Below are 24674 nucleotides of genomic sequence, written 5' to 3'. Positions count from 1 at the left end.
CCGATCAAATGTGGTTGAAAAAAATGTATAATATACATTTTACGGGGACGGAGCGTGATGTACTAACTTTACGCCGGACTGACCTCTGGTCCGTTGATTTAGAAATACCTTGGAATATTGTCGGATTATTGTTTTTTTTAAAAATAGATCCCACCTCCTCTCCTCTCGGTGATCTTCAAAAATCCTTAAAAAAATTATCCCATAATTTATCTAATGTCACCTACTCTTTTCCTAATAAAAAAACTTCTTAAAAAAATTCAATTTATTCAAATTTTATATAAAAATTGAGCATTCCAAAATATACCAGGGTATAAAAATAGAGGTATACTACATTTCAATTTTCTTATACCTTTTAGGTTCATCCGATATCTCAGGCTGCCCTTCCCCCTTAGGGCACCCCTTCCATCGTTACCTTAAATTACACTTTTCAAATCCATTTCACCAACCTTTATTTCCCCCAATATATAATTCACTTTTACCCCCGTCCCCCAAAATAAGAAAAAAAAAATAAGAAAAAGTAAGAAAGAAATGAAATACTACACCTTTACAAATAAATACCAATTGGTAGAATCTTTCATTATCTTCCTACTTCATTTCCTTTACCCTTATTACTCATCTTTCATTTCCCCTTTGGCTGCTCAATCCTGATTAAAACATTATCATTACCCTACTTTCAATACTTCTCAAATCTCTTTAAAACTTTATCTTTATCCTACTTTTAATGCTTCTTTCTTTGTCAATTTTTTCTTCCATTTTTAAATAACAACATTTCAAATTCTAACAAAACTTTTTCTTTTTTTTTACTCTCTTCTATAAAAAAAAAAAAAAAAAAAAAACCCTCACTTTTACCATTACCTTCAACTTTCTCCTTTCTGTTTGCCTTTCCATATATCTACTAGCCTATCCCACTGAACTCTTACCTTTTTCATTACCTCTGCTGTGTTCGTATCTTTCATTTTCGCTTTCCAAACATAGTAGCTGAAATGTGTGAAAATGTATGCCAAATCTTCGTGTTTTTTCGTTTGATTGGTTTCCGTGCATAATTTTAATTCTACAGTCTTTTCTGCGGTGACTAGTTCCTCATCTTCTTGTATTTCACTACCTAACAGTTGTTTCAATTTTTACTTCTAATTCTGTTTTTACACTTGTGCAGTGAAGAATTAAATGTTCAAGTGTTTCAATTTGATTTCCACACATTCCGCACATTCCAGTTGACTTGATGGGGTCTATCCTATGCTTTCTCTCTTGAGTTGACAGTATTTTGTGAACTAGGAAAAACGCAAGCTCTTTAACCTTCGGCAGTAAGAATTATTGTCTGATTTTTGAAAGTGTCTAAGTATCTTATTGTATTATATCTTATTGTAAATTTCTGATACTTGTTGTCTCCCTGGGACTACCAGTCCCAGCGGAATATATATGTTATCAAATCCTGTACTGGTGTATGTTGACTGAATAAAAGTATTGTGTTATAGCTAACCTGTCTACAATATTATTTTAGTCCCTCAAATATTCCCAGCTGGTACGCCTCATTAGTCAGGTCATAGCCTAAGGCACGCTACCAAAGTTTAATTACCTTAGGGCCATAATTTATCTCCCCTATAAAGGGAGAAATAAAGGCAACAACCACGACCATCACCCTAATACCTTAAAACCACTTTCCCACATTGTACTTTTATTCAAATTTCATAGTTAAACCATAGATTCCCAATAGCTATCGATGGTGGCTAGCACCATGGGAGAATACACTAATAGGCCCTTTGTCTTTGGGATGGTCAGCTGGTGCTGAGGCTTGCAAAATGATTTTAGGGTATCGAATCCCTTTGAACCATTAAATTGGCTAACATTGCCACCTAAAACCTCTTTGAGGACACACTGACGCGTTATTAATGAGCCTTTGAAGCAGTAATGGTAAACTGCTATTTTCTGTCAAAATGCTTGAGGCAGCAAGCTAAGCCGTAAAAAAAAAATAATAATAAAAATATAAAACCAACTAGGAAACTTACCTGAGCTCACTGATTCATATGCAAGGCTGATAAAACCCAGTATGCCAAATATATAACAGAAATAACAGACATTCCTGTTCCATGTAATAACAATTTTAACCAGTGGGTCCAAAAGTGAAAATTTGCCAGAAGTTCTATTTGACAAAACACCCATTATTTTAAGCACCTGAAAAGAAGGAAGAACAATCAGCGTGTTCCTTGAACTTGTCTGGCCTGAATCCTCCAATAAGGAGGAACAAAGTTTCGCATTAAAGTATTGGTTAGCATCTACCCAACCAACAAGGTAAGGTGACTTTGATTCTACCTATTATAAAGCTAAAGCCTAAAGAATCTGACATTCAATGATCACACATACCGTTAGGCTATACAACGTTTATAAACAAACAAAAGGCTTAAATTTTAACCAGCTATCATTATTCTCCTTTTGGGTAGACTATCAATGCAAAGCTAGGAACCAAAGTATAATTTCAAAATTTGCAACCCAATTTTTTTTATCTTAAAAATATCATAGCCTAGGAATGAACAATATTAACTAATAGAAAGATATAATATAGGAATAGATTATTAAGTTTAAGGCCATAAGTTACTAAAAAAAGACTTTAAATTCCTAACAAGAAAAACGGCAAAATGGTAAATGGCAAAATTAAAATTCTGAATGACAAATACAAAGCCAAACACAGAAGGTAAAAAAAAACCTACAAAACTATAAAAACAGACTATTACAATTTTTGGTCTTTCAATTTTGTTACATTGACTTTAGTTTTAAGTTTTCCTTGCTTTTATGACTCCACGAGCTCTTTAAATTTCTAATTTTCCATTTTTTTTTTAGTTATTTACTTGAGTTTTAACTTCAATTCTTTACCTTATAATATTTTTTCTTGAGGTGGTGAAAGGGCAGTATTGTTGATCGACACAAAATACTTGTGTGTTCACTTTCTGAGCAAGGTGTTGAGACATTTTAATGAAAATCTCTACAATTAAACCCTTGGGCTGAGCTACAAATAAATAAGAAAACCTAACATTTGCGAAGTCTAAACACTAATTCTTCAAAAAAAATATATAGAAAACACTAAGTTTGTACTAGTGTTTTTTAATGGGGTGAGTTAACATTCATTTTTATGCTTCAAGCACATACCTATTTCTTAGAAATGAACATCCCACTGGAAATAAAACACAGTATTGAAACAAAAAACCTGCAGACATTATATTATAGTTGAAGAGGGTGCTGTACCTATTAACCACCCACTTTCTACACCAAAAGCTTAACTAGTACTTAAGTGGAAGCATTTTAGGGTACAAATAACTGAAAGCCAGTCGGTGGCTGCAAGTGTTGGTAAAGTATAGTGGAAGTGGCTTCAAAATATGCCAGTTACAATTTTTCTGCATATCACGAAGTATGAAGTAAGTTTTCTTAACGTTTTTCCTTTCCAAGAGTCCAGATTGTGCATTAATCCTCTCAAATTTGTTGTCGTTTTACAGAACAGATTCTAGAAATTAATCTACATTTAATTTCTATCCTTATGAGGCAAATAGCCCCTTTAATCTTCAGCATCAAAAAAGTACATATTCAATAAACTCAATAAATATTAGTGAAGGAAATAAAGCAGTACATTCGTTAATGCACTCAGGAAAACCAGCTACCAAGGCTGTATCCAGGATTTTTGTTCGGGGGGGGGGGGGGGTTAAAAAAACACATCAAAAATTCGTTTACATGCACTTTTTGTGTTTTTAAGAGTCGGCAAAATCTAGGGGGGGGGGGCTCAAAATCCCCTAACTCCCTCCCACCCATTGGATTCAGCCTTGCCAGCTATTTATCACATTTACAAAGATTAGGAGAAGGCTCATTACCTTTGTTTGATTAAGTTCCAGTGTCTTTTCTGACTTTTTTGAAATTCTTCTCTTGTGTTCCTGACTATATGAAAACTCTGTTTGTGTGTTACAGAAGCTAACTTGGGGTTCTGTAACCTAGGAAACACGTTAAGAAAACTTACTTCATACTTCGTGATATGCAGAAAAATTGTAACTGGCATATTTTGAAGCCACTTCCACTATACTTTACCAACACTTGCAGCCACCGACTGGCTTTCAGTTATTTGTACCCTAAAATGCTTCCACTTAAGTTAACCAAGTTAACCAAGCTATATAAATTTTAGTTTGGAAAATGTGCTTGATCTCAATCCCACCTCTAACCCTTCCAATTAAATAGTGGCCTTGATTACCTCATTACATATGTCCAAAATTGTGTTCAAGTTATGAGGTGAATACTTATCTGCCTAAAGGTAATGAGCCTTCTCCTAATCTTTGTAAATGTGATAAATAATTTTGGCAGGATCTTGCAAATTAAGAGGCAATTTTAATTTTGAACAAAATCGTGTGTTCCTGATTCAAACAAGATTCAGCAAAAATCATTTCAGGAAACAGTGAATAAATTGCATCAGAAACACCCTCCCTAAGCTTTGCTGAATCTCTGTTAAATTCCTCACTCATAATGGATGTACTGTAAACAGTATTGGGTAATACACAACGTCAAGTTTACTTCAATATTTTTTGAAGTTTCACAAATCAAGGTGGACAAGCTTTTGGCATCTAATTTTTGCAATTAATAGCAGTCAATTGGTTGCCCCGCTATATTTGCATTTGATATGTACCTGAATAGGATTGCTAATTACTCTTTTCTAGAAATGTCTTTTGTTTTTTCAACAAGAATAGTGAAGTAATTAGCTGATTTTATTTTTAAAATAATGTCTTGGCACAATGCATTTCCAATGAGCGCAACCTCATCATTTTGGTTCAGATGACTGCATTAGTAACCACATTGGCGCTGAAACTTGGCTTTCAGCTTTTCACTCCTTATATTTCCTCCATAAGCTCAACATAATTATAGCTCAGGCGGTAACCCTTCGGTAAACGTAAACATATACCAACAATATTTTTTTTTTTTCGTTTTCACATGGAATCCCAATATAGCCAATGTCGCTCGCTTAACATTCAAGTTTCTCTCTTCAGGATAGGCGGGGAGGGGGTGCCCGTCGTCTCCAATCACTTTCCAAATAGTATCTATTCATTGCCTCATCTCAGTCCAGCATTCTGAGTAAATTTCATTTTTCACTATTTTCAATGCATAGTGACCCCTCTCATATAAGGTCTGTGGATTATCGGCAGGGGTTCAGAATGCAAATTTTTAATTAATTATTAGAAAAAAATTTGACATTTTTTTTTTGCGTTCAGTGCTCAGATTGGAGCCTCGGGGTCTAATTATCTGGGCTTTATTTGTCAAAGCCTGAATGCTAAGCGATGGACATGCGCTAGATTGGGACACCTTGTTAAAATGGAAAAAATATTGTTGTTATGTGTGTAAGATGAATACTTAACGATGGACATGGGCTAGATCGGGAACCCATGTGGATAATAAAAAAAAATATTGTTGGTATGTGTGTAGTGCATGCATGGTTACCACTAGGGCAACAGTCTAACCGTTGTCGGTTTTAGGTATCCGTGAATAAGTTCTAAGGCGAGAATGGAAGCTAGGACAATTTTTGGAGGTGCCCACCTCACCTGCTCAGAGTCTCAGGCAAGTGACCATAAACTTGAAAAAGTGGACATTGGCTCAGATTGCTAAACTGGGCTGAGGCAATGAATAGATAGTTTTTGGACAGTGATTGGATATGGTGGGTATCCATGAACAAGTGCTAAATTGAGAGAAGAATTTGGGACAATATTTGGGGGCACCCACCTGCCCTAGAGTCTTAGGCAAGTGACCCAAAAATTTAAAAAAAAATGTGAAAAATTCAAATTTTTTTCAGAATGTGGGGCTAAGCTTAGACAACGCATAAGGACTATTTTAAAGATAAAGATAGCTTTAAACGATTTTTTGCCTATTAATTCAAGAAATTTATGGTGCGATGTCAATTCTTAATTATTGGTCAAATTTCTCAACACCTTAGGTAGATGTGCCTTGTTTGCTTCTTATTACTGGTGATCTTACGGTCTTGTGTCAATTTTTGAATTCTTGATAAGCATGCTTAAGACTCTAGACAGGCTCGATTTTACGAAAACAAGCCTGACAAGTATGTGTCCAATAAGAGAGTCATGCTTACTTTTGCTATTTATAATGCCCCAGCCATTTAAACATTTGCCTCTCAATTACTTGGAATATCTGTCTTGGCTTTTCTCTGTCTACAATTAGCCATGTCTTGATGCAACCTATTGCAAAATACTTGATAACTTCAATTCAGCTACCAAGGCCGTATCCAGTATTTTTGTTCGGGGCGGGGACGGGGGGGGGAGGATAAAAACACATCAAAAATTCGTTTACATGCACTTTTTTGGGTTTTTAAGAGTCAGCAAAATCTCAGGGGGGGGGGGGCTCAAAATCCCCTAACTCCCTCCCACTCATTGGATTCAGCCTTGCCAGCCACATCCAAGCTATATAAATTTTAGTTCCGAAAATGTGCTTGATCTCAATCCCACCTCTACCCCTTCCATTTAAATAGTGGCCTTTATTACCTCATTACAGATGTCCAAAATTGTGTTCACAGTTATGAGGTGAGTACTTATTTTCCTAAAGGTAATGAGCCTTCTCCTAATCTTTGTAAATGTGATAAATAATTTTGGCAGGATCTTGCAAATTAAGAGGCAATTTTAATTTTGAACAAAATCGCGTGTTCCTGCTTCAAACAAGATTCAGCAAAAATCATTTCAAAACAGTGAATAAATTGCATCAGAAACACCCTCCCTAAGCTTTGCTGAATCTCTGTTAAATTCCTCACTCATAATGGATGTACTGTAAATAGTATTGGGTAATACACAACGTCAAGTTTACTTCAATATTTTTTGAAGTTTCACAAATCAAGGTGGACAAGCTTTTGGCATCTAATTTTTGCAATTAATAACAGTCAATTGGTTGCTCCGCTATATTTGCATTTGATATGTACCTGAATAGGATTGCTAATTACTCTTTTCTAGAAATGTCTTTTGTTTTTTCAACAAGAATAGTGAAGTAATTAGCTGATTTTATTTTTAAAATAATGTCTTGGCACAATGCATTTCCAATGAGCGCAACCTCATCAGTTTAGTTCTGATGACTGCATTAGTAACCACATTGGCGCTGAAACTTGGCTTTCAGCTTTTCCCTCCTTATATTTTCTCGATAAGCTCAACATAATTATCCTGGTTTGTAAATGTTTCTGATTTGTCATTACCCCTCAAAACAAGGCCCTAGCAGCCAAGAAAGAAAATAGCACGAAAAATGTACTTCATGTGAACTCTATTTCCTTGAACCTCTTGAGATCTGGATTGAATTAAGGTCTTTGCAATAAATCTTGTAGTATCATTACTAATTATCTTAAATTCCATCCATGCTAACACACAATGTCTATGTCTTTTAGAAACATGTTGCTTTAATAGAGCAGAACAGTCTTTCCACTTGCAAAATCCTGAGTCAATAAACGCTGTTTTTCCAGCAGTTTCTCCTGCTCTTAGAGCACCAACAGAAAAATGGTGGCAAGCAAAACAAAACACGGAATTGAAGTTTTTTAAATTTTCAATCCATTCATAAATCTTAAAGTAATGTACACTTAATTTCCTCCCATTAGAAATGAAAATAAGACATCTTTCAAGGATAGGTGAGCTGGTTTGTTGTACTGTGTCCTAGAGATATACAACAGAGGTTTTTGACTGTTCCTGCTACTAGAACCCGCAACAGGTTCAAGGATGCAGATAAAACTTCCGTGTTGACTTGGGTCACTTATTGTCCTGCTTGTTTCCAAAAGAATGTCACATGTAGAGGAATCTATTTGCACTAGCCCAACACTTTATATGTAGACATTATGGTCAGTTTCTTGCACTAAAGTTCCTGCATTTTCACTGCAAACAAATCTAAGTTGTTCTTGTTCTTCACTCATAATTTTATAAACAATTCACAAGAAGAATAAAGGTAAACTGGCCACCCAAAACATAGTTTTTACTGAACCCTGCTCAGACATGCCCCCTCTCCCAAATTGGTTTCATTGGCCCCTGAAAATACTTACTTGACTTGCCATGGTTCTCAGCCAATTGGCTTTCTCATTATAGTTTTAACATCTTTTGCCTTTTTGCATTTTTGGTCCACAAGGAAGCAATATACATGCAAAGCAGTTGAGTCAAGTATTGCATTTGGAGTAAAGGGAAGAGTCTGGTCTCCTCCCTAAGAGCATGCCAAACATACCCAAATTCCATGTGCATGAATTTGACATGGATGTGCTATTTCCTCTTTGATTGTTACCAACAAGCAGTAGGCCTGTTCTCTTAGTACCAGGAAGAGCTAAGGACAACATAAGCGTGAACTTATCTTGAGGGAGGGATTTTTTTTGGGAAAAAATTGAGAAAAAAAAGACGGAATTATATTACATAGGATATGATTGATTGTAGGATATGCTCATTTTGCCCAACAGGTTTTGGTATGTTGGCTCCAGTAAATAGCAGTTATTGTAGATTGCATTGTCTAGGCCATTCATTACTATGATTCCAAAACACTGCAGAGTTTTTGAAGATATATCAATTTCTAGTTATCAAGTTAGTTGACCCAATTTTGCCCAAAAAATATGTTGACTCCAGAACAGAGGAGCTGTTATTAATAGCATCATTCAGGCCATTCACCATTATGATCTTAGGGATAGGATTATACAAATGATTATAAATAGGATAGAATTATAAGGGTTATATTAGGTTTTGAGGTCCTTTTCCATCACTTTATTGATGCTTGATTAATTTATAAATTTGATCTATTTATTTTCTTTAGCTGATTACCTAATTTGCATTATAAATCAGTAATCAAACTAATAGTAGAGTTCTAATTGAGGAGCTTCTGGCAATCTTGGAAATTAGTTGACAGTTAGTGAAACTTTCAGGCATGATTCCAGAACCTAAAATAAATGATGGGAAGGTGTTGTCGATCTGCTACCTCTACAGTTTCCTTTATTCGCTTAGAAGATTCTATAGGGTAACACCCCCAGAAAACAAACAGTATCTAATATTAATTAAATATTTTAATTAAAAGACAGCTTTCATAAACATGGACAGCAGGTTGCTAATCTTGGATATGATCTAGATAGTTTTAGATAAGCCTAGTTAGGATTAAACGATGGTTAGACTAGGCTAAGTAGGGTTGACTGACTACAATATGGGATTTTATTTTCTTAAAATTTAAACAAAAGTAACCTGTTTAAGTAGCCTGTTTAAATAAATTATTCAGCTTTAAAATTTTCCCTTAGATTCAACATATCTATCATAGAGTGTGTCTATGATTTAGATACTTTGTTCTAACTCTAAGATCCAATGTGCAAACTAGGCAGTATTTTCGAAGTTTAGGCTCAAAGTGTGTGTCTATGGCTAGGCTCCACTGTTGACTATTAGTGTATTTGAAAATGTTAGTAATGTATATGGTAGAGGATATCATGCTAATTACATACTTGTAAAGAAAACTTAGACAAGTCCCATGGTGAAAAATCCACTTACTGGGTGTTATAATAGAGACTTAACAGTTATTTATCTGTTAAAGCAATGATTGGCTGTCCAACTATTGGGTATCTTAACCTAAATGACAGGTCTAAATTTTTAAAGAAAAAATGTTTTGCCTTCATTTTTGGTTGGCTCTAGTTCTTGAAATGCTATTCCTATAATTTCAGCAGCATTTTAAGCCACATCAAGGCTCTTTTCATAATCTGAAGAAATAGCTCTACATATCTTTAAAAACTTACAAATTGGGATTGAGCAAAGGTATAAGGCTTAAAACACTTTCCTTGTGCCTCATTTCAGCAGTAGGCTAGATATATATCTCAAGGTTTCATTTTTACCTTAGATTACAGCTTAGAGTGAAAAATAAGGATTTCCATCCTCTTTTACTTTGTGATGACTTCTGAAGATAGCCAGGTTGCTTGTTATATCCTGGTTAAAGATTTGGCTACCTCCCAGTTGCACAGAGACTTCTGATGTAGCCAGTTTCTGTCTATGTTGCACTTGAAAGTTTTGTTGATTCAGCAGATACAGTGTGGACTGAGAGCTGGTTCCATATGCTTGCAACTCTCTTAATGAAAAAAAAAAAAAAAAAAAAATACTTCTTAGTCTGGTTCTATAATGCTACTTTAAAGTTCCTTTGAGGGTGTTCAAGTCATGTAGTGCAAGAAATGGACAAGAACAGCAGCTGTGGTGCTTTTAAATATAACTTTGTGGACTAAAATCATATCCCCTTATTGTCTCCTACAAGTTAGTGTGGGGAGTAAGAGTAGGAACTGTGATTCTTCATAAGACATGGAGTGCAGTCCACAAATCATCTTGGTTTCTCTGCATTGCATATGTTTCAAGACTTAAATATCTTATACCAAAGAGAATCTCAAGTTACAGTCATACCAATGCCTTACAGAGTTTAATGAACACTAGGATGCTAGCTTGAGATTGCCATTTTGATATTTCCAAGGCATTAAAAAGCAGATGATGACACAGTCTTGGCATTTGTACTAAAATTCTATTTATTGTCAAAAATGGTACCAAGATCTCTTTCTTCAGATGCTGCAAAAAGAGGGTTATCTTGGAGGTAATATTGTTGTTGTTGATTGTTGTTGTCAAAGTAGATGATGCAGCATGTACCAACATTATAGGACAGGATCCATGTATCTATTCAACTATCAAAATTGTTAAAGTCAGATTGAAGAGATTGTGGGCCAGAACAAAGTGGCAAAGAACATAAGAACAAAGAACATAAAGCAGATCTATCCACTGGTTTTAAATCTGAAGATTTGGTGCATCACTGATGTAGAAGTTGAAAAGGCTTGGTCCAAGAATAGTATCCTGAGGATAATCAGTTAAGACAGTTTTAGAAGAGAAAAAGTAAGGAACATCATTAAGATTAAAAACTGTGACAATTTGTGTTTGATCTATTAAGAAGTCCTGTATCCATTATGGAATAGAAACATCCACAGCTGCAGCTTTTACAATCAAGAACTTGTGGCAAACTTTATCAAAAGCTTTTGATAAGCCTAGAAGGACCATGTCAATAGAAAGACCTTAGTCAAGTAATGTTGTGACATAATCATAAGTGTGTAAAAGGTTGATGCCAACAAATCTGCAGGATCTGAAGGAAGGAATAAGAATATTGTTGGCCTCTAAGTGTTAAATTAAACCTTTTTTCAAAAATCTCTCCAGTACTTTTACAACTACAGAAGTTATGCAGATGGAGCAGTAATTTTTATTGCAGTATTGAGGTCTTTTTTTGTAGATTGGAGTGATGTATGAGATTTTCCTACAAGAAGACAGTTCACCCTTTTGAGAGATAGCTAGAAGAGGATACACAGAGAGGAAGTACGGTAAGGACATTCTAACAATCCTTTAGAAGCCTGGGATATATCCCATTTGGTCCTTCAGATTTGTTGACATCAAGTCTACATAGGCTAGCAAAGACCATTTGTTAATTGACTGACATAATTGGGCATGAGACTAGTTATAGCACATGATGGTGCAGCATGAACAGATGCATAGTCAACATTCAGTGAAAGAGGAAGCACACCAAACATTCAATATGTTCACCTTGGTGATGAATGAGTAATGCCATAATGTATAAGATCAGGAATGGTGGGACAGTTAGAACTCCAGCAGAAACATGCACTGGGAAGAATTTAGGGTTTCTAATGCAAGGATTGTAAAAGGTCATCAAGGTTTGTGCCCTTCAGAGGGGGGAGGAGTGGAGATGGGTACTATAGAATACCTTCCCAGTTGATCACTGAGGTTCTTGATCTATTCCTGAAAGTTCTATTAACCTAACTCAACTACTTTCCAAGACAGAAAAAGCCTCTCATCTAGAATTTTACCCAAACAAACCCCTCAATATTAAGCTATTCTATCTGGACCTTCTCTGACCAGTTGTTACTGAGAAGTAGGTACAACCGTATGCGAAAGTCATCATGGAATCAAATGTTGTTCTGGCAGACTAAACCCCTGTAATTATAAGATATCAGTAGGCCTTGCTTTGATCTCAGTATTTTCTACTATTATTGATCCTGTTAATTAATTCATCCTTTTACCTAATTTAGAAATTGAATTGATAGAACAGGAGTTTGGCAGGTCAAGATAGGGTAACCTAATCAGTGGTTGTCATGTCAGGATTCTCATCTTCTTTTGTTCATCTTAGTAACATTAACATTTTTATATGTTGAATTCAGTCCTAGTTTAGAGTTACTCCTCCTCAGAAGGAATTGCTATACAATTGTGAAAACAGCTTTTAAATAATTCCAAAAAACTCACTTATTTCATTGCTAAAACCAGCATAAGCCCAGAATTGGGGCTGTTGAGAAGTAGACAAGTTAAGATAACAATTCTTACTTCATAATATGCAGAATAATTGTAGTTAACACATTTCAACAGCAGTTAAACTATAATTTACCCCCAACTCCCCTAATGTGCAAACATACAGTCCAAATCATATATTCATGCTCCATTTTCCCATGTGTCACTCTTGTTTTGTCACATGTACCTGTAAATTGAATCAATAGTGACACAATCAAGAAACAGAAAAACATACAGGACATACCTAATCTTGGCTAGGCTCTATATTTGCATATTATTGGGGGTTGGGGGTAAAGTATAGCAGAACTGTAACCAAAATGTATTAACTTCAATTATTCTCCATATTATGAAATGAGAATTGTTTTCTTAACATGTTTCCTTCTCAACAGTCCCAATTCTAGACTTATGCCCCAAAATCACTTCACTTTACCACCTGATGTGCAAACAGAGTTAGCCCAAATTATATATTTTCTATACATTTTGCCATGTATATACATTTGCCTACTCTTTTCTTTGAGTAGGTTTAACAGCAAAGAAGCAACATCAATTAAATCAATAAACAGAAAAAAAATACACCCTAAATTACCTTAAATTGCATTAGGAGCAATCTAAGGATTTCTCCTTGCAGAGCTCCAGAATGATGACTAGTTGTATGCAAGGTTAACTGGTAACCAGGAGCTGTTCCACCTTCAGTAACATCCCAATTCAGTTTACACTCTCTGGAGGACCACTCAGCATCTAGCCTTCATTTAAAAACATCAATGGATTTAGACCCCAACGCTGCATCGGCGGATCAACTGAACGCCGCCAACGAGAGACCCGGTTGACTGCCACTGAAGTGTCACCACGCCACCAGCGCGCCTCGGGCGCACCGCTGCCAGCAGAGGTGGCGGCATTTGGCTGACTTTGAATTAATTTTATGGCAATTCTTTATTGCGTCAACTGCAAAGTCAGAGCTTTTCTTTCTTGTGTGGTTTAGTATTTTGATTTTCCTGATTAGAAATCGGGCAGGGCTTGCACTATCCCTAAATTTTTGGGTATTTCCCCAAAAATCTATGCGTCACCCCATAAAAAAAATTAATCTGAATCATTAATTATTATTAATTTTAAATTATTAATTTAAGTAAATTATTGCCTATAGGGGGGGGGGGATAGGGGGCTATCATTTTTAAATGATAATATCTAAAAAAAAAATTTAACTGGAAGCAGGGATGCCAAAAAGATAATTATCTTTTTCATTTAAAGTGGAGACAGAAGAAAATAATATCAAATTCCCTAGGAAACCATTGAAATATTTTGATAGACCCAGGGCCCCCCATTGGGATGTGTTCATTGTCTTGGGTATTTTGCAATTTCTCATAGGCTACTGGCCTAATTTGGCTTTTGTGTCTGCTCCCTTTTAATTAGATTCTTTGGATCTTATTAAATGCCATGGCAAATCTATGGATCATTTTTCCAGTTATTTGAGGTATATATGAATAATTTAGACTATTTTGTTTTTGCCTTTGTACCCCTTTACTCATACCCTCAAATTTTTTTTAAATGAAAACTAAGCTATTTAACGTTATTTCGCGTATTTGTTGGAAGCATATAGTCAGTCACGTAATTAATTATTAAGTAAATTATTTTTTTTCATGTAAAGCTGAGATGGTATCCTATCAAGGTGGTATCCAGAGGGGGTAGGGAGGTATTACATTTAAATGATAATACCTCAAATTTTTTTTATTGAAGGCAATGATGCCAAAAAGTTAATTATTTTTTTTTAATCTAAAGCAGAGACAGTATCCTATCATGGTAGTATACAGAGGGGAGGGGGAGGTAGGGAGCTATCATATTTAAATGATAATACCTTGATCTTTTTTTTTTTTTGAAAGCAGGGATGCCAATAAGTTAATTATTTTTTTTTTTAATGTAAAGTAAAGACAGTGTCCTATCAAGATGGTACCCAGAGGGGGGGAGCATTATATTTAAGCGATAATACCTTGATTTTTTTATTGAAAGCAGAGATGCCAACAAGTTATTTCTTTTTTAATTTGAAGTAGAGACGGTATTCTATCAAGGTGGTATCCAGAGGGGGGGGGGGGGTGTAGGGAAGTATTATATTTAAATGATAATATCTTGAATTTTTTATTGAAAGCGGGGATGCCAAAAAGTTACTTTTATTTTTTTTTATTTAAAGCAGATACAGTTCTTATAGAACATAATATGGCTGTTTTAAAATAATACAAAAGGGAGTGTGAAGGGAGGTGAGAGACTTTAACAAGAATATGACAGTTTTGTTGCTACCAGCAGCTACTAGGTGGAGTATTCTGTGAAAGTGTACGGGCAATGAGTAGAGAAAGTAGATTTGTAAATTCAAGTTGTGATTTGAGAAAGACTGGTAAAAGCATTAATGTTTGTGGTCAACATTGATCATGCTGGTGGTGCACCACATTGATTGTGCTGGCAGTGCACCAATGCTGCTGTTTTTGGCCCTGCCATGCTGGTCTTCCATCATCATTGCAGTGCTGGGGTCTAAATGGATTCACCAGTAACTGTTTCATTATATAGTTTGTTCCAATTGTTGATATACATGTTGAGAAGAATTGAGTACAGACTCTAGATGTTGTAGACTGCTTGACAAGTTTCAGGTGATGACCTCTAGTTATACACAGAGAACATATAATCCTTCTGAGGAGGAGTAGTTGTAAACTAAGACCACAAATTTAAGTAATGAGCTAGACAGATCCAAGCACCTAGGTCTAGTACAGTGATTGTATACACTCATTTTTCAGGCTAAGCCTTGGCCTACTTAATCATCTAAAATATTGAAAGGGGGCATCCTCCACCCCTCCTTTACATAATGCATTGATAAATTTGCAGTTCCTCATAATTTAAATAGGAGGAAAGTGAATACACCACTTGATACTTTTTCTCATGCTCTTTCATGGTTCAACAATTTTTTCTGAGGGAAATTCCATTTTGAGCTCTTAATAAAACATAAAATCACAGAATAAGGAAGAAAACGAGGACAATTAACAGCCAGTGAAAAAAATGAAAAAATTATACAAATATTTTGGTCAAGACCTCTGCTTGACTGTCCTCAGTGCAGAATAAAACTGATAAAAATATTAAAAAAAAAAAAATTAAAACAAAACACAAAACTAAAGTGCATGACCCTTTCTCAGTAACAGTGAAAGGGTAACTGAATAAAAAAAATACAATTCTAAATGGCATTTCACAATTTCATTGTATTATAAATTCTGATTGTTTTTATATACATCCACAAAATTATGTTGTGCAATCAAATAAAATCTCTACTTGGAAAGCAATTAGCTTTTAAAAGTGCTTTACTTAAAATAAAATTGTGAAATGCCATTTAGAATTGTGTTTTTTATTCAGTTACCCTTTCACCATTACTGAGAAAGGGTCATCCAATTTTATTTTTGTTTTAAGGTTTGGTTTTTTATATTTTTATCAGTTTTATTCTGTACTAGGATGGTCAAGCAGAGGTGTTGACCAAATTTGCACAATTTTTTCACTGGCTGTTAATTGTCCTCATTTTCTTCCTTTCTTTGTAATTTTATATTTTACCATGATTAGCCAGTGTGGTCTCAGAAATTATTAAAGAGCCCTTAATGGGGCCCCAAATTGTAAAACAGTCTATTATAACCAAAATTTTAAAAACATGTTTTTAAAAAATACTGAGTAGTAATAAAAAATTGTTGTTTGCAATTGATTCAGGAATGGTAATTATTATTTTCCTTAGTGCTAATAGTAAAATGTTATTTTGAAAACATATTTGTGGGATCTTTAAAAAGAGCCTGAAACATATTAATAAGATTGTCACAGCAAAACTGATGTCATTTTGAGAGATTTCTATCTCTTTTAAAAAAATTTGCTATAAGCCTAGGGTTTTACCAGTAATAAAGGGTACCTGTTAAGAAAACAATTCTTACTTTATTATATGTAGAATAATCCTTGTTAACACATTTTGCAGGGGGGGGGCTTTATCTTCACTTCTTTCACTGTTGTACAGTTTTTTTAAACAAAAGTCTGAAAAATAAAAATAGATTCAACTACATTTTTCCATTTACAAATTATCTATATATGCAATTAAAAACCATCAGTGCCATCTAATAATTTCTCACAAAAACATATTAATGGACAAATAATGATAAATTAGGTTAAGCTAGGTTAGATTAATTAGATGGCAGTTGAGTGTTTTTCTATCACACTTAGTGTTTGTTTATAAACAATTTTCAATACTTAGAGAATAGACACAAATACTTAAAAGTGTGATAGAAAAACTGGATATAAAAGGAAAATAGTGACAATAAAGGTTCTCCTCCTGCAAAATATGTTAACTAGGATTATTCTGCATATTATCAAGTAAGAATTGTTTTCTTAATATGCTTCCTTAAGTACTGGTAAAACCCTAGGCTTATACCAAAATTTCTGCAAGTTTTTTTTTTCTAGATAACATTTTACTATAAAGACTAAGGAAAATAATAGACAAAGTACCATTTCTGAATCAGTTACAAATGACAATTTTTTATCACCAGCCAATTTTTTTAGAAACATGTTTTTAAACTTTTGGTTACTATAGGCTGTTTTGAGCCCTTTAAGGGCTCAAAATGTAATTTCCCCTATAAGTGATTATTGAATTAGCCTATGAAAGAGCATAAAAAAGGCATCATGTGATATATTCATTTTAATCCTACCTAAATTATGTTGTAAACAGCAAATTTACCAATACATCTGCCTAAGACCATACCCAGGTTTGTTTGCTTTTTTTTGGGGGGGGGGGGCGTATACAAAAGAAGGTCAATATCTATGAAATCATATTATTGAGTTAGGAATAAAGTGAATACACCATTCAATGCATTTTTTTATGCTTATTATAAATAAACTACGCATTTCTAGTACAAATGAATTTCAGCCCCCCCCCCTATCGCGGCTATCCCTAACCTACCCTTGATTTGGCATCGATAGGGGGAGTGGGACGGAAATTTATTTCCGATTGAAATGCTTATTATATTTATAAACAGCATAAAAAAAGGCATCAAATGGTGTATTCACTTTTGTCCTAACTCAATAATATGATTTCGTAGACATTGACCCAAAAGAAACTGATAAAATTCTACTTTAGCTACTTTTGGCTATCTTTGAAAGGGTTATGTTAGGAAAATGAAACTTTCAGGGATGGGTCTACAGGCTAAACTATGTCCTGGGAAGGTATTTTTAAGTAGGCTACCTATCTCCACTCTGTCTCCCTCTAGAAGGCCCTGACCTTAGATGACCTTTAAAAATATGTGTGTTATAAAAAGAGAAGCCTTGCAAAATAGATCTTCTGCTTAAATGAAGTACAAACAAGATTGTTTTCAGCTTCACAACTTTGCTCAATTTCAATTTATAAGGTTTTAAAGATATGCAAATACATTTCCCAAATTTTGAAAAAAAAACATTGATATAGCTTACAATTCTACTCAAATAACAGGAATTGTATTTTCAGAACTCAAGCCAGATAAAAATAAACTGATAGCCTAGCCTAGCCTAACTGAAAATAAAGGTAACATTTTGTTTTCTGAAAATTTCAATAGGCATAGACCTGTCATGAGGGCAAGTTCCAGCACCCTCCAGAGGGAGAATGGGGGTAGTTATTTCAAAACACATTCCCAGGGCATACTTTAGCATATAGACTGATCCCTGAAAGTTTCATTTTTCTAACCTATCCCCTTTCCGAGATAGCCAAAGTAGAATTTTACCAAAAAGAGTCTTTGAAAAGGTTTTAAGAAAATTAAAATTGAGAAAACCTGACCTACTAAAATTTTTTCAAGAGAGCTCAGCAATGTGACATCTTTTTAAATTCTCCCGTTTATGCCGAAAACCTGTGTCGTCGCCAGCTAAAGGAAAAAACTAGAATCTTGACGAAAGATCACTAAATCACCAAAAAAAAAAAAAAAACTAAAATTATATTTAAACTGCTTCAGCAGACAAAATACGTTTGGATTTTGAAATAGCTGGTTTTATTCACTTTTTAGGTTTTTATGAATATTATTTTTTTCATTAGCATATTAAAAACAGGGGTAACATTGTGGAGGAGTACAACTTTCCTTTTAGATTTTAAATTCCTTTGTTTTAGTGTTTTATGTTTTCCTAAGCAAAAATAACCCCCGTATCTTGAGAAATGCCTGCTTTGTATTTTTATAAAGGAAATAAAAATGAATTTTACCCCATCCTTTGCTTTCTCCTGAATTGATACCCTCAATTTTTGAATGTTGGTAACTACTGTTTTATAAAAGCCAAACATTTTTTGCTTGTTTATCAAAACCCCTAGTTTTATCTCCACCAATTTAGAAACCTTTCCTTAGATCTAGTTAAGCTAGTGTAATCAGTGGGACCCCAGTGGATCCATTTGAAAATGCTTTTCTTTTGAGTTTTTTCATTTAATAATCCCTTTTTAGGTATTTTCTGTGAAAGGATTGAAAAAAATGACAAGTATACCTCCTTAGAGGTTAAAAAGACGTCCTCGCCAAATTTCCGTGAATGAGCAACTGTGCACTTTTATATCTATAACCTAAGAGAGTCAGTGGCGCTAATTCAAAAAAATTTAGAGAGGGCGAGAGATTTTTTATTTTCAATTAAACTGAAGACAAAACAAAATATTTTACAAATCCAAGGGAGGTTAATTACACCCCTCCTCTACCAATTGGCATAACCCACTAATTGGTTCCAAGGAGTATCATACAAAGGTTTTGTTATATACAAAAACAGAATTTGGTATATACAAAACAGAATTTGGTATATACAAAACAGAATTCCGGTAATAATTGCTTGCTTTCTTCTTTACCTTGCTTTATTTTTTTTCTTTGAGATGCAAACAATCAGGCTTTAATTTAATTAAAAAATGAACAAGCTTTTCAGCTGTAAGTAAGGAGCAACGTTAAAACTTAGAAAACATTGATTAATCCATGTTTTAGAAGGGCGGTCCTTTCTGCAATCCCTCGCCAACTACGCTAAAGTTTTTTTTTCAAAAGTCGAACTTTAACGTAAAGAGCGAGGGATTGACGAGGAGGCTCCCATAAAATTGTTTCTGTTCCTTTTAGTTTTTGATGTTGCTCCTTACTTTCAGTTTAGAAAAAATAAATATTTAATTTCTTATGGTTTTTCAAGTCACGCCGGGAAATCTAGTTCCCCTTTCCGAAGGAAATTTCGCCCGGAAAACTCCTACGCCACGAAAAGTTCCTGCCACAAAAATTTCACCAACGGAGAATTTCTCCCGCGTAATGTTACAACCGCCTCCCAGACAATTTCCTCCTCGCTGGAAATTTTCCCGGACGATTTCCATGGAAAGATTTTACTTATTTTCATATGAGAAAAACTTGTTTATTTACTCTCCGATTTCACTCAAATTTCACCGGATTTTCGTGGAAAATCCCCCCGCAGAAAATTCTTCCTCGCCCCCCAAACAGAATTTCCGTATGTTTCCCAATAACTAATATTAGATGAAATCAAAGGGCAAATTGCATAGCTTTTGGTCCTTATCCAGGGGCTCTGGGGGGGGGGAGGGTTGACGCTTAGCTACTGGACCTTTCAACTATGTTGAGCTAAATGGCTATGCCAAAATTTTATCGGATGTCTTTTGGAACAAAAGGGCGTGGGTGGGGGACTATTTATGATCCAATCTTTCTGAGCACTAAATAAATGTTCTGCATCTTTTAATTTCCGTTCGAAAGAGCCCTCTCCCAATTTTCTAGGACCACTGGTTCGATACGTTCATCCCTGGGCGGAAAACAAACACGCATACGTGATTTTATTTTTGGCAAAAATATACACAATTCCACATTTTTCTAGATAGAAGCTTGAAACCTTTACAGTCAGTTTCTCTGATATGATGAATTAGATGGCGTGATCACTTGACTTTGTGCGGGTGTTTACTCTCTTTTTCCAAAACTAGGTGAATTTTCTCAGGCTCGAGGCTTTTGATAGGTAGCATTAAACTTACTTAATTTTATACATTTGTAACCATCATAAAGGACCAATTCTTTTGAAGTATTAACTGTTATCAAAACTTTTTAGAAAGTGTCAGCTACCACTGTGTGGAGTCACTCCTTACTTACAATTCGTTACCTTAAACTGTTTGATAGTACAGCTTATACCTCTTTTTTAAACCCATCTTAAAACTATTGATGCTGCCAGTTTTTTCACCAAACACTATATTTAAAGATTTTACTGCATCTTTTCTTGCTTGCTATTCCTGAGTTTCTTGGACTTCCAGATAGTTTCACCCTTTGTATGGACATAAAAGCTTTTACTACTACTACTGCTACTAAGATAACAACTCACAGCGGCACCATGCCGCTTGTGGCCAACAGGGCTACGCCTGTTCTTCTTCCATTCAAAAATATCTAAAGCTTCCCTCTTTAAGTTTTCACGACAAGTTTCAATTTCCTTTAACTCCTTTCCTACGACCCCTCCTCATTCAAATTTGGCACAAACTGTTTACTGTCTGGCCCTAGATGGTTGGCTGAAATGGATAACCTTGGTAATCTGCCACCCTCATCCGCAGAATTTGTCCTAGCCATCTCAAACCTTCTCTCGTTATAGGTCTAGAAAGTGGGATAGAACCACATTTTTCGCAGAGTTTACTGTCTGAAATGCGGTTAATCAGATGGGTATCTAAAAAATTCTTCGCCCTTCTTCCATAGCCTCCATTTCTTAGAATCATACGTGGTCACTGTCATCGCTGTAGCTTCCAATATTCCAATCTTGGTTCGCGACTTATCTCCCTATTCTTCCATACTTTTTTCAACCGATAAAAAAACAACCTATTTTTAACATCTTCACTGCATCCACCATCTTTACTAACAATACAATCCAAGTATGTGAAGCTAGCCACGAGAATTTTGTTATTGCAAGCTAACAGGAAATTGGTAGCTAAGTCACTAAAAAAATGTAAGTTGTTGATGAAATTAGTGTCAAATTAAACTATTTTGACAAAAAAAAAATAAAACTTGCCAAGTTTTTTCACTTAAGTAAAAATTGCCAAGAACTGTCTAGTTACAAAGTTTGAATTACAATTTTATACATATTCCAAAGTTTGAAATATAGTTTATATTCTTTATTTATATTTAAAGGTCCTAATATAATTCATTCTTATATAATATGTAACGTTTTGACTTCTTGCCCAATGAATATATTACCACCAATTGCATCTCAAATTTTGTCAGACAACAATTAGGTTTCCACAGGGTAACAGATAATTATTAGTGGACATTGTAAGGAACCAGGCCTGAGCCAAGGAGTTGACGTTGTGTTGAGATACTGGCTGATATCAAGGCAAAACGAGTATTTTTCTTACTATTCAATGGCTTTGAGTATATTTTTAAAACTGCAGGCTTGATTTATGCTTGTAGTAACACAAAAGCTGGTTAACCAGCTGGTTTGGATCAAACTTATTCTAGGCTTTATGCTTTAGTTTATCGGACTTGATGTAAAAAATTCGCTAGTTGGGTCATGATGTAACGATAAAAATACATATGTATAATGTTGACGTCCAATGTTAACATACTTTATTATTTACACATAGCTTTATTGAGGAATTATAAATAAAGTGTTGGAAGTGGCCACGATTTCTATGAAATTTTAAATTGAGTTATTAAAGATGCATAAAGTCTTTCCTATTTATAATTCAAAATATTGGTTACGAACAAATTAAATTTGAAAACAGCTTTTTTAGAGAGTAGTTCCACATATGCTATCCCTTATATTGAACAGATCACATATAGCAAACTGTAAAAGTAAGCAAGGCTATAGAGGGGGATATTTGCAATTCGCCAGATATTAGCAACCAAAAAGTGCCAGTTGCTCATATCTTTTCGAAAACAATGATAGCTTGTAAGATAAGCTATAGAAAATATTCTTAGACAAGGACTGAACAAGTAATCTATTAAAATGGACCATAGCTGCATAAAAATAAATAATTTTTCACATTGGTTGCAAGTCATTATTCTGCAAATATTTTCAAAATACTGTTCGTTTCTTAAAATATAATATAATAAATAAAACAAATAACTTTAAGTTTAAGTAAAGTCAAGGGCATAGGATATAGAATTTTACTACTAAAATCTACTAGCTAAAAACACTTTCAAATACCAGCTTCTAATTGCTTTCCATACCCAGAAAATCCTTGTCTTCTTTCTGATAATGGTGTCACAGTCTTCTGCTCACAAATGTCCATGGGAAGGACATTTGTGAGCAAAAGGCAGCTTAGCCTTCCAAAAACGATGAGCTGTCTTTGCTTGTGAGCTCATAAGCGATCCTCTCATATTTGTGTTGGTCAATCATATAATTTATTTTAGTTCTCAATCACAGCCGTTCCTAGGGCTGGTGGTGCCCGGGGCAAAATTAATTATAGTGTCCCCTCCCGTGTCAAGTATAAGAAAAAGCTGAATGAAAGTGAAGAAATATGATCGAAGTCGGCAAAACCCCTACCATGCCTCCCTCCCCCCCCCCCCAACCACGCTGCCCAATCGAGCTTGCCTTGGAAAACCCTTTTGAACGGCTCTGTTCTCAATTCCCTCTTATAGGAGTATTAGCTGATCAGTAGCAGGTTTTTTTTGTAGACACTAGTGCCAATTTCTACTCTTGTAAGTTACCTGAACTCTTTGGCTTAGGCTGGATTTAAGCATTTGATCCTCTCAAGATGGTAGCAATTTTTAATTTGGAAAGAATAATGAAAGGCAAAACGATGAGCATAGTTATATTATTGCAAGCTAACTCCAAAATTTACCTGAAATACTAAATAAACTCTAGATAGTTGAACATAAGAGTACATTTAATCTGTATCTAAAATCAGATTTGATCATTATAACTTGTTTCTAAACTATATTTTCATTACTGTGCGTGAAGTAGAAAATACATACAGAAATAAATTAATGAAAAAAAAATATTTTGATGTGTTTGATAACTTTGAAAAAACATCGTCTGAAAAGGAAATTCCCTTTTGTTCTGTAAACAACATAAATCGATTTGGGTTTACAAGATTTCTTCTTCTTCTTCTATTTCACAGCAGGCGAGCTTTTCGGTTGATACTATTTAGCCCTTTTCCTTTTGCTTCACTCTGTAGGCTACAGAGCTACTGGCCTGGTTATCTCTTAAGGGCTGGGCACACGTAGCTGATTTCAGGAACTGATTTCCAAAACAGCGCCGATTTTAAAGGAAATCGGCGTCGATTTGAGGTTGAAAAATTTTCAACAGATTTTTAAAATCAGTGCTGATTTTCATCATGATCATCACCCAAAAATAGGGATACAAATAAATAGTCAGCCAGAGGTATCTGTGGTGAAAGACCGACTACTGAGCTTGAGAATTAAACTGAGAACTAAGCTAAGATTAATCAAGTACTTATTAATAGACTCCAGTTGACTATTTGTGTCCATGTTTTTTTGTTTTGAAAATTTTGCGCAATAAATTTTTCTTTCAACCAAATTTTTCTTACCGCTATCGTTTGTCCACTGATGCTGATATCAGTTCCCGAAATCAGCTACGTGTGCCTAGCCCTTTATTTATTAGATATTCTCAAATATCTTTCAGTAGATCTTTCGACTCAAGGAGTTCAAATGTAAGATGATAGATATCGATTTCTGTGCTCTGTGTGCAGGTATGGTTGGCTAGGCTCTTGGCTGATAGTGAGACTTTGTGGTGTTTGAAGCACTTTAACAGTTTACAATGCAAGGTATGTTGTACAGACGTCAACGTGTTACATTCAAATAGGCAGTGGTCAATTGTTTCATTATTCATATTACAATGCCTGCAGAGAGGAGACAGGGGAACTGAACCACTTGAATTAGGAAACTGATACGAGAATGCAAGAAAATTTAGTCCATTTGTTCCAGAACGAATTCTATGATAAATTTTAGAAAAATACTTATTGGGAAAGGGGGAAAGAGTAGGATTTTTCTTATTAAACAGAATATCAGATAGTCTCCATTGGTAAATATCTCTAATGGGGATTGGTCTCCCACTTGGCTGGTCAATATTTATAGTATTTTTTGCTATTTCATCAACCCAATGATTACGACTTATACCCGAGTGTCTAATAAAATTCTAAAGATCAACTATATTGCCAGTTGAAGTAAGATTATATACAACAATGGGACTATGTATCAATATCTAACTTTTACTGAGAAGCTGCATAAAGCACCTCGAAGCCTAACAAAAAGTCAGAACAAACCACAATATTATTTGAATTAGCCATCAAGGGTATATTTTCCATAAGATGTTCTAATGCCATGATTATGGCATTTAACTCTGCAGACATTATAGATACATTATTATACAATCTCTCACCCATTGCAATTTTCAGGTGAGGAA

The 24674-nt window shown here is 34.8% G+C and overlaps 1 protein-coding gene across 3 annotated transcripts in view; it reads right to left on the bottom strand.

The window, feature by feature from the left end:
• LOC148952132 (GPI-anchor transamidase component GPAA1-like) overlaps nt 1–23724 on the bottom strand; it is an 88994-nt gene extending 65270 nt beyond the window's left edge. Inside the window, exons 1-2 of one of the 3 annotated variants that reach the window (XM_089089574.1) lie at nt 23706–23724; nt 2004–2169 (exon numbers count right to left, since the gene is read on the bottom strand). In XM_089089574.1, coding sequence (XP_088945700.1) covers nt 2004–2157 — 154 coding nt within the window. In that variant the 5' untranslated portion in view covers nt 2158–2169; nt 23706–23724. Of the gene's footprint in view, nt 1–2003; nt 2170–18117; nt 18163–23705 lie in introns of those variants that run through there. The other 2 variants (XM_089089572.1, XM_089089573.1) reach the window with 2 other exon arrangements.
• Nucleotides 23725–24674: the final 950 nt, after the last annotated feature.

The sequence above is a fragment of the Artemia sp. Qi Xiang Cuo genome, chromosome 5 (assembly GCF_049724085.1).
Source record: "Artemia sp. Qi Xiang Cuo chromosome 5, ASM4972408v1, whole genome shotgun sequence".
Taxonomy (NCBI): Eukaryota; Metazoa; Arthropoda; class Branchiopoda; order Anostraca; family Artemiidae; genus Artemia; species Artemia sp. Qi Xiang Cuo.
The sequence above is the reverse complement of the archived record's forward strand: the minus strand, read 5'-3'. Positions and strand labels throughout refer to the sequence as shown.